This window comes from Cebus imitator, unplaced genomic scaffold (assembly GCF_001604975.1).
Source record: "Cebus imitator isolate Cc_AM_T3 unplaced genomic scaffold, Cebus_imitator-1.0 Scaffold214, whole genome shotgun sequence".
Taxonomy (NCBI): domain Eukaryota; kingdom Metazoa; phylum Chordata; class Mammalia; order Primates; family Cebidae; genus Cebus; species Cebus imitator.
In genome coordinates, this window is record NW_016107529.1 from 3,487,071 (window position 1) to 3,498,525 (window position 11,455).

Sequence of the window (11,455 nt, forward strand, 5' to 3'; positions counted from 1 at the left end):
GAAATCTCTGAGTGCTTGCTTGTTCACAAAAGATTTTATTTTTCCTTCGCTTATGAAGCTTAGTTTGGCTGGATGTAAAATTCTGGGTTGAAAGTTCTTTTCTTTAAGGGTGTTGAATATTGGCCCCCACTCTCTTCTAGCTTGTAGGGTTTCTGCTGAGAGATCTGCTGTGAGTCTGATAGGCTTCCCTTTATGGGTAACCTGACCTTTCTCTCTGGCTGCCCTCAGTATTTTCTCCTTCATTTCAACCCTGGTGTATCTGGCGATTATGTGCCTTGAGGTTGGTCTTCTTGAGGAGTATCTTTGTGGTGTTCTCTGCATTACCTGGAGTTGAATATTGTCCTGCCTTGCTAGGTTGGGAAAGTTTTCCTGAATAATATCCTGAAGCATATTTTCCAGCTTGGATTGATTCTCTTCGTCACATTCAGGTACACCTATCAAGCGTAGATTAGGTCTTTTCACATAGTCCCATATTTCTGGGAGACTTTGCTCGTTCCTTTTTATCCTTTTTTCTCTAATCTTGTCTTCTCGTTTTATTTCATTAAACTGATCTTCGACTTCTGACATCTTTTCTTCTGCTTGATCGATTCAGCTGTTAAAACTTGTGCATAGTTCGCGAAGTTCTCGTGTTGTGTTTTTCAGCTCCATTAATTCACTTATATTCCTCTCTAAATTGTGTATTCTTGTTAACATTTCGTCAAACCTTTTTTCAAAGTTCTTAGTTTCTTTGCCTTGGGTTAGAACAAGTTCTTTTAATTCACAGAAGTTTCTTCTCACCCACCTTTTAAATCCTGCTTCTGTTAATGGAACACACTCGTTCTCCATCAGGCCTTGTTCTGTTGCTGATGAGGAACTGTGATCCCCTGTAGAGGGAGAGGTGTTCTGATTTTGGGTATTCTCAGCCTTTTTAGGCTGTTTTCTTCCCGTCGTTATAAATTTATCCATCTGTGGTCTTTATAATTACTGTCTTTATAATTGGGTTTCTGAGTGGACGTCCAACTTGATTCCCAGCGCTAAAATCTGAGCAACCCACTGTGCCAGCCAAAACAGCGGCGTTATGATTGATGGTGCTTTTCTGACTCTGCACCAAGAACCACCGCACGAAGGCAGTGGCAAAACCGCCTCGCTGGCCACAAGAGTCGCACTGGCGACCCGTGGGGATCCTCTGCTGGGAATCTCCTGGTGCATGAGCAACAAAAATTCGTTTGAAAGTGTGGCGTCCTCTGGTTCTCTGCACTTTCACTGGGAGCTACAATCCCGAGCTGCTAGTGATCAGCCATCTTGGATCTCTCTCTCCGAGAAATTTCCTAAATGAGCCACTAGGGTTGTGAAGAGTTTAGAAAAAATGTTAAAAGGTTAGAATCATTTTTATTTTCTTTTTATTTATTTATTTTTTTTGAGATGGAGTCTCACTTTGTCACTCAGGCTAGAGCGTAACAGCACGATCTTAGCTCACTGCAACCTCTACCTCCCAGGTTCAAGTGATTCTCCTGCCTCAGCCTCCTGAGTAGCTGGGATTACAGGTGCCCACCACCACACCAGGCTAATTTTTGTATTTTTAGTAGAGATGGGGTTTCACCATGTTGGTCAGGCTGGTCTGGAACTCCTGACCTTGTGATCTGCCCACCTCAGCTTCCCAAAGTGTTGGGATTACAGGTGTGAGCCACGGCTCTGGGCCGAATCATTTAGTCATTCGTTCATTTATTTATTTGTTTGACAGAGTCTCACTCCGTTACCTAGACTGGAGTGCAGTGGTGCAATCTTGGCTCACTGCAACCTCTGCCTCCTGGGCTCAAGTGAGCCACTGCACCTGGTCTAAAATTTAGTTTAAAAAATTAAAATGGCCCAGGCACAGTGGCTCACGCCTATAATCACACAGCACTTTGGGAGGACAAGGAGGGCAGATCACATGAAGCCAGGAGTTCAAGATCAGTCTGGCCAACATGGAGAGACCCTGTCTCTACTAAAAATACAAAAATTAGCCAGGCATGGTGGTGTACATCAGGAATCCCAGCTACTAGGAGGCTAAGGCAGGAGAATCGCTTAAACCCAGGAGGCAGAGGCTGCAGTAAGCCAAGACTGAGCCACTATACTTCAGCCTGGGCAACAGAGTGAGATTGTCTCAAAAAAACAAAAACAAAAACCATAAACTAAATTTTAAACAGAATACTGTTTCGCAACCAAGGTATTCTGTGGGGATTGACACCTCGTCATTCCATCTCTCCTCTGCTACCTCCTGCTTTCTCAGTTACACTACTTCAACATAGGGAGTCAGCACAGCACAGTGGTTAATGAAGTCTGGGCTCTGCAGCCAGATAATCTGGGTTACAGTCCTGGTCTCATTTCTTATTAGCTGGGTGACCTCAGGGAAGTTACCTTAAACTCTATGAGCCTCAGTTTTCTCATCTGTAAAAGAAGAACAACAGTATCTACTGCATATGTTAGAAGCTTATATATATTCTTATAAAGAGCCTGGTAAGTAATAAGTGCTGTAAATGTTAGTTATGTTTCTATGCCATAAAATATCACTTATTTTCTGCTCAGTAATCCTAATTAGCCCAATATTCATTTTCAATGGATTCTGCTTGGCCAGGCTCTCGCCTGTAATCCCAGCACTTTGGGAGGCCAATACAGGCAGATCACTTAAAGTCAAGAGTTTGAGACCAACTTGGCCAACATGGTGAAATCCTATCTCTACTAAAAGTACAAAAATTAGCCAGGCATGGTGGCATGCGCCTATAATCCCAGTTACTTGGGAGGCCGTGGCAGAAGAATCATTTGAACCTGGGAGGCAGAGACTGCAGTGAGCCAAGATCATACCACTGTACTCCAGTCTGGGTGACAGAGCAGACTCTGGCCTTTAAGAAAAATGGCCGGGCGAGGTGGCTCACACCTGTAATCCCAGCATTTTGGGAGGATAAGGCAGGCAGATCACGAGGTCAGGAGTTCGAGACCACTCTGACCAACATAGTGAAATCTCATCTCTACTAAAAATACAAAAATTAGCCGGGTGTGGTGGCACGTACCTGTAATCCCAACTACTCAGGAGGGTGAGGCAGGAGAGGCTGAACCGGGAAGCAGAGGCTGCCAAGATCGTGCCACTGCACTCCAGCCTGGGCAACAGAGCAAGACTCTATCTCAAAAAAAAGGGGGATTCTGCTTATCTCCAGTCTTTTCATAAGAGCTTCACCACTCCTGAATTACTTGATTCAACTGTTTATTGGTTATCAGATAAATTTTTTTAAGGAAAGCTCACAGATTCTATATCCCTTTCATTTTTTCAGTTTTGGAGAGTATAATTCTGTCACCTTTATATTTAGAGAGCATATAGCTGCATCTTTGTTTTTATATGCAGCCTGACAATCTCTGCATTTTATCGGAGTGTTTATTTACATTTAATGTAATTACTGATAAAGCTGGGTTTAAGTCATATTTTGTTTCCCATCTGTCCTAAATGTTTTTGTTCTTTTCTTCTCTTTTCCTTCTTTTGCATACTTCTAATATTCCATTTCATTTTCATCATTGATTTCTTAGTTATACTTGTCTTTTTACTAGTTTATCTAGTGATTAGAATATGCACCCTTAACTTATCACAATCTACCATGAATTAACATGATACCATTTCACATACAACCTAAGGGCCTTTCAATAGTATACTTTCATTTACATTTCCATCCTTTGTCCTTTTGCTTCCATGTAGTTTTCTGAAGTTTTGTTTTTGGCTTTTGAGACAGGGTTTCACTCCTGTTGCCCAGGCTGGAGTGCAATGGCACAATCTCGGCTCACTGCAACCTCTGCCCCGCTAGGCTCAAGCGATTCTCCTGCCTCAGCCTCCCAAATAGCTGGGACCACAGGCACAAGTCACTATACCTGGATAATTTTTGTATTTTTTGTACAGACGGGGTTTTGCCATGTTGCCCAGGCTGGCCTAGAACTCCTGAGCTCAAGTGATCTGCCTGACTGGGCCTCCCAAAGGGCTGGCATTACAGGTGTGAGCCACCATGCCTGGCCCTTTTTTTTTAATTTTTAATTTTTTGTGCATGCATAGTAGGTATATACATTTATAGGGTACATGAGATATTTTGATATAGGCATACAATGTGTAATAATCACCTCAAGCATTTATCCTATATGTAACAAACAATTCAATTATACTCTTTTTTTTTTGGAGAGAGTCTTGCTCTGCCGCCTAGGGTGGAGTGCAGTGGCATGATCTCAGCCCACAGCAACCTCCGCCTCCTGAGTTAAAGCGATTCTCCCTCCTCAGCCTCTCGAGTAGCTGGAACTACAGGTATGTACCACTATGCCTGGCTAATTTTTGTATTTTTAGTAGAGTCAAGGTTTCCCCATGTTGGCCAGGCTGGTCTTGAACGCCTGACCTCAGGCGTGAGCCACCACACCCAGCCCTCTTTTAGTTACTTTTAAATGTACAATTAAATTATATGACTGACTAGGCGCAGTGGCTCAATAATCCCAATACTTTGGGAGGCCAAGGCTGGCAGATAACTTGAGGTCAAGAGTTGGAGACCAGCCTGACCAACATAGTGAAACCTCATCTCTACTAAAAAAATTTAAAATTAGGCAGGTGTGGTGGTGCATGCCTGTAATCCCAGCTACTTGGGAGGCTGAGGCAGGAGAACTGCTTGAACCTAGAAGGTGGAGGTTGCAGTAAACCAAGATCGTGCCACTGCACTCCAGTCTGGGTAACAGAGTGTGACTCCGTCTCAAAAAAAAAAAATATTATTACTATGGTTACCCTGTTGTACTAGCAAATACAGCCTTATTCATTCTTACTATTTTTTTGTACCCATTAACCACCCCCATTTCCCCAGTACCCCTGCTGCCATGTATTGTTTTACTTTTACTGTGCTTTTTACTTTATGTTTTTTATATACTATGAAGCTTACAGTACATATTATTTTGCCTTAAATTGTCTTTTAAAAGACATTAAGAAATGAAGGAAAAAAGTATTATATTTACACATTTTCCAGTGTTCTTTATCCTTTTGATTGGATTGGATCCCAGTTTCCATCTGTTACCATCTTCCCTCAGCCTAAACAACTCTAGCATTTCTTGGAGTATAAGAATGCTAGTGACTTATTCTCTCAGCTTCTACCTAAAAATGCATTTTTCATCTTAATTTCCAATTTATTTTAATTGAAGTTAAAGGAATTCATAATTAATTTTAATTCGTTAAACAATTTTTTCTTTCTCTATTTTTTTTTTTTTTTTTTTTGAGACAGAATCTTGCTCTGTCACCCAGGCTGGAGTGCAGTGGCACAATCTCAGTTACTGCAACCTCAACTACCTGGGTTCAACCAATTCTCATGCCTTAGCCTCCCAAGTAGGGGGGACTGTAAGTGCACGCTACCACGCCCAACTAATTTTTGTATTTTTAGTAGAGACAGGGTTTCGCCATGTTGGTCAGGCTGGTCTTGAACTCCTGGACTCAAGAGATCCACTCACCTCGGCCTCCCAAAGTGCTGGTATTACAGGTGTGAGCTACCACGCCTAGCCAACAATTTGCTCTTTCAGCATTTAAAAGATGTCATTCTTGGCCGGGCGCTGTGGCTCACGCCTGTAATCCCAGCACTTTGGGAGGCCGAGGCGGGTGGATCAAGAGATCGAGACCATCCTGATCAACATGGTGAAACCCCATCTCTACTAAAAATACAAAAAATCAGCTGGGCATCGTGGCGCATACCTGTAATCCCAGCTACTCAGGAGGCTGAGGCAGGAGAATTGCCTGAACCCAGGAGGCGGAGGTTGCGGTGAGCCGAGATCGCGCCATTGCACTCCAGCCTGGGCAACAAGAATGAAAACCCATCCAAAAAAAAAAAAAAAAAAAGATGTCATTCTTTTGTCTTCTGACTTACACTACTTCTGATGAAGTCAGTGGTAATTCTTACCATTCTTACCCTGAGTGTGTCTTTTTTCTCTGCTTTTTAAGATTTTTTTGGCTGGACACAGCAGCTTATGTCTGTAATCCCAGAACTTTGGAAGGCTAAGGCGGGAAGATCACTTGAGGCCAAAAGCTTGAGACCAGCCTGGGTAGCATGGTGAGACCCTATCTCTACAAAAAGAACTTATTTTTAAATTAGCCAGGCAGGGTGGTGGCACACGCCTATGGTCCCAGCTATTCAGGAGGCTGAGGTGGGAGGATCTCGGGAACTCAGGAGGTCAAGCCTGCAGTGAGCTATGATCACATGCCACTGCATTCCAGCCTGGGTGATAAAATGAAACCTATCAAAAAAAAAAACAAAAACAAAAACAAACTTATGCTTTATTTTGGTTTTCAACAAATTGTTAATAATGTGTCTAGATATGATTTTTTTTTGGTCATCCTGTTTGGGTTCATTGAGCTTGATGGATCTGGGTGGGATAATATTTTTCATCAAATTTGCAAATTGTTCACCTGTTATTTCTTCAAATATGTTTTTCTGCTCCAATCCCTCTTGCTTCTCTTTCTGGAATTTCAATACACATATGTTAGACTGATGGATACTAAACCACAGGTTGAGGTTCTCTCCTTTTTTTTTCCCCTTGTTTTTTTTTTTTTTTTTTCCCTTTTTTTTTTTTTTTTTTTTTTTCTCTCAGTGCTTTGGTTTAGATAATACCTATAGTCCTGTCTTCAAGTTAATTGAACCTTCAAGTTCACTGATTTATTTTCTTGTCAAGTGTCTCATTTGCTGTAAGTCTGTCCAGTGAACTTTTTATTTCAAATACTGTTTTCTTTCTTTTCAAATACTATGTTTTCAAATTTAGAATTTCATTTCTTTTTAATAGCTTCAATTTCTCTACTGAGATTTTCCCCATCTGTTCACTCACTATGTCCATCTTTCATTTAAACCCTTAAACATATTTATTATACCCTTTTAAAAATATTTATCTGTTAATTCCAACATCTCTGTCATATTTAAGTATGTTTCTATTGAGTGCTTTTCCAGTTAGTAATTATGCTGGACATTGTTGATGATACTTTGCTCAGCCAGGATTTTGTTGTATTCCTTTCAAGACTGTTGAGTTTTGCTTTGGAAGGTAGCTAATGTACTGGTGCATCAGCCTGATCCTTTGGAGACGTGTAGTTTTGTTACAACAGATCTAGAATTGTTTTGCTATTAAGGAAGGCCTTTCTGCCATTTCAGAAATGCCTGTAATTTCTGAATTACATAATTTAATTCAGTAATTCAGATTGCTGAATTAAAGCAGATTGCTCCACTCTGGCTGACTGGAATTCAAGTCATTCCCAGTACTGTGAAACCTCTGGAATTTTCAGTTCATAGCTCCCCAGTAGATTTTCACTGCAAGGACTCTCAGAGCCTCACTCTATATATGTGAAGTTTAACACTGGACTAAAGAGCACTCCTGTGTGGATTTCTGTATAGCTCCTTTTTCTCTGGTATTCCGTCACACAAAACTCCAGCTCCCTCAGTAACCAGACACTCTCATCTCTGCCTCCTCAGTTCAGCATGACTAACATGCTTCCTTCACTTCCACCTCTTTGTGTCCAATGTCTGAAAACATTTGCTTCACATATTTTATCCAATCTGTGGTTTATATTCATGAAAGTTCATTTTAGGTGCCATATGGAAAGAAGATTGGAGACCTATATTAATCTCATAACTGTAATCCAAACAGGAAGGGAGAATAGCTTAGATAGAATGGTGGCAGTAAAGTGGGAGAGAGAGGATAGATTCAAGATGCATTTTGGACATCAACTGGCCATGTGCTACTAGGTGGAAAGAGATGCCATTTGCTAAGATGGAAAACATGGGGGGCAGGTGCATAATAAAATAGGGGGATAAGAAAACAATTAAGAATTTCATGAATGGTCTGGACCAGAGATAAAGATTTGTTTGCATCTGAGCGTAGTGGCTTATGCCTGTATTCTCAATACTTTGAAAAGCCAAGGCAGGAGCATCATTTGAGCCCAGGAGTTTGAGACCAGCCTGGGCAACATGGCAAAACCCCGTATCTACCAAAACACAAAAATTAGCTAAATGTGGTGGCACACATGTGTAGTTCCAGCTACTAGGGGAGAGCTGAGAAAGATCAGCCCAGAACATTGAGGCTGCAGCGAGCCAAGACTGTGCCACTGTACTCCAGCCTGGGCAACAGAGTGAGAACCTGTCTCAAAGAAATAAATAAATGTTGCCGGGTGCAGTGGCTCATGCCTGTAATCCCAGCAGTTTGGGAGGCCAAGGCGGGTGGGTCACAAGGTCAAGAGATCGAGACCATCCTGGTCAACATAGTGAAACCCTGTCTCTATTAAAAATAAATAATGTTTTCAAATAAATAAAAATTTAAAAAACAAAAAAAAACCTCAGGTCACATTTATTGATGATAAATGTGGATGTTGAGGCTGCAGTGAACCAAGATTGTACCACTACACTCCAGTTTGGGCAACAGAGTGAGACCCTGTCTCAAAAAAATAAATAAGTAACTTTATTTTAATAAATAAAAATGTAAAAATCAAACAAAAAACCCCACATCACATTTATTTGTGATATTTATTTGTACCACATTTGTTCCACAAATAAATATGTAGAATATTTGTCAATTATACGTCAATGAAGCTGGGGAAAAAAATTAAAATAGAGACTACTAAAGGTGCCATGTTCCATATGAAAGCAGAAATAGTCTCTATATTTCCAGGTAATTAAAAAGACATTCTTGGGCTGGGTGCAGTGGCTCACAACTGTAATCCCAGCACTTTGGGAGGCTGAGGCGTGTGGATCGCTTGAGGTTAGGAGTTCAAGAGCAGAGTGGCTAACATGGTGAAACCCCATCTCTACTAAAAATACAAAAATTAGCTGGGTGGTAGTGCTGCATGCCCCTCTAATCCCAGCTACTCGGGAGGCTGAGGCAGAAGAACTGCTTGAGCCTGGGATGTGGAGGTTTCGGTGAACCGAGATAGCGCCACTGCACTCCAGTCTGGGCAACAGAGTGGGACCCTGTCTCTCTCTCTCTCTCTTTTTTTTTTTTAAAGATGGGGTTTCACCATGTTGGTCAGGCTGGTCTTGAACTCTTGACCTCAGGTGATCCGCCCGCCTTGGCCGCCAAAGTGCTTGGATTACAGGCGTGAGCCACCATGCCCGGCCGACCCTGTTGCAAAAAAAAAAAAAAGACATTCTTGGCCAAGTGCAGTGGCTCACACCTGATTCTAGCACTTTGGGGGGCCAAGATGCGAGGACTGCTTGAGGCCAGAAGTTTGAGACCAGCCTGGTGAGATCCTGTCTCTGCAAAAAATAAAAAATTAGCCAAGCGTGAGGGGACGTGCCTCTAGTTCCAGCTACTAGGGAGGCTGAGGCAGGAGGACTGCTTGAGACCTGGAGCTCAAGGCTGCAGTGAGATGATTATATCACTACACTCCAGTCTGAGAAACAGAACAAGACCCTGTTCAAAAAAAAAAAGAAAGCAAGCTGCCTGTCAAAAGTCCTATTACTTGTGGTGGGTTTATATATGTCCATAAGTTCTTTAATATTCCTTCCTCTTCAAGAAGTGGAATTTAAGTCCTTTCCCTTGGTGTAGCCTACATCTAATAAATATGTGATAGAAATGAAAAGCGAGTGAAAAAAACAAAAACAAAAACAACAAAAAAAGAAAAGTGTGTAACTTCCAAAGATAGGTCATAGAAGACACTGCAGATTCTATCTTGTTCTTTCCTTTGAATTACTCACTCTGGGGGAAGCCAGACGCCATGTCATGAGGACACTCAAGCAGCCCATGAAGAGAACCATGTCATGATGATCTGACAATCTCCCACTAACGGCTGGTAAGCAACAGAGGCCTCTGCTATCAGCCATCAGAGTGAGTCATCTTAGAATTGGAAACTCCAACTTCAGTCAAGCCTTCCAATGACAACAGCCATGGCTCCCTGGCTAATGTCTTGACTATAACCTCATGAGATACCCTGAGGTACCCCCACTAAACCACTCCTAAATTCCCGATCCATGGAAACTGTTGGAGTGATTCGTTATTTAGCAATAGATAATGTAATCACTACACCAGTGATAACAACAATTAGAGTATGAGGAGAAAAGACAGAAGGAAGACAGTAAATAATTACTGACCCCTTACTCTGTGCCAGGCACATGCTGATGCCTTTTCCTATATGATCCTATTTAATCCTCACAACCCTATGAAGCAAGTACTATTTCCCTCCAATTTATAAGTAATGTAACTGAGGCACAGAGTTGAAGTGATTGGCTCAAGGTCCCACTACTTGCAAATAGCATTCCCTAAAGTTTATCTAACTTGAAAGGCTATGCTCTTCCCCCCATCACTCTGCTGAACTCCTACCATTCCATCTTCCTACAATGCACTTTCCCAACGCCTTCGAGGACCCACTGCAAAAGAGCTCATCATGGAGCTTAGGTGTGAAGCCAACACTGCTATCAACGACAAGGACCAGAAAAGCAGGCCCTCCTTACCTTTTCCAGTCACATAGTAGGCCCCCAGTTTGTAGCAGCTATCGCTGTGCTGGTTGTCTTCACAGTTAAACTTCAACACCTTGGCAGCCTCATCAAAATTCTTCTGGATCCCTTCCAAATAGTCTACCAGCCGATAGCAACCTGTGAGGAGAGGGAAGGGCTGTTCTTCATGTCTGGGGATGTTGCTTTGCAGTAGGGGGCTTGGGGGTGGGGGGTGCCCAGGTGTGGCCGGCCAGGCTACATCTTTTAAGACAGCCCCTATCCTCCTCAGGTGTGACAAGCTGACCTTACCACAAAGAATGTAGGTGGTGTTCAGCCATTTCTACAAATGCCATTGTCTCCTCATAGCCATGGACTGAGAAATGCACAGCCTGGGGAGACCTCAGCCCCTGCCTGGGCTCCATCACTCACCAGCCCTCTGCTCCCTGTCAGCCACACCCAAATACCCACTGACTTCCATGATTGAAACTTTGCTAGTTTTGGAACCTCTCATGAAGTTCAACGGTAAAAGGAGTGAAAACCTAAAGGGCTCATAGGCTAGTCTTTGTAGCAGCAAGAAAAGGGTGCTACAGCCAGGCTTGGTAGCTCATGAACTATCAAGTACATCCCAGCACTTTGGGAGGCCAAGGCAGGAGGATCACTTGAGGTCCAGAGTTTAAGACCAGCCTGGACAACGTGGTGAAACCCTGTCTCTACTGAAAATACAAAAAATTAGCTAGGAATGGTCGCGTGTGCTTATAATTCCAGCTCCTTGGGAGCCTGAGGCAGAATAGCTTGAACCAGGAAGGCCGAGGTTTCAGTGAGCTGAGATTGTGCCACTGCACTCTAGCCTGGTGACAGAGTAAGACTCCATCTCAAAAAACAAAACTAGCTGGGCGTGGAAAAATACAAAAAAATTAGCTGGGTGTGTAATCTAGCTACTTGGGACGCTAAGGCAGGAGAATTACTTGAACCTGGGAGGTAGAGGTTGCAGTGAGCCGAGATTGCACCACTGCACTCCAGCCTGGGCAACAAAGGGAGAC

The 11,455-nt window shown here is 42.6% G+C and overlaps 1 protein-coding gene across 1 annotated transcript in view; it reads right to left on the reverse strand.

Annotated features, from left to right (window-relative positions):
- The window catches only part of LOC108318063 (cytochrome c oxidase assembly factor 7), a 22,005-nt gene that overhangs the window by 5,400 nt on the left and 5,150 nt on the right, over positions 1-11,455 (reverse strand). The window contains exon 2 of the mRNA XM_017548810.2: positions 10,434-10,574. Within this exon, the coding sequence (XP_017404299.1) occupies positions 10,434-10,574 (141 nt within the window). The remainder of the gene's footprint in view (positions 1-10,433; positions 10,575-11,455) is intronic.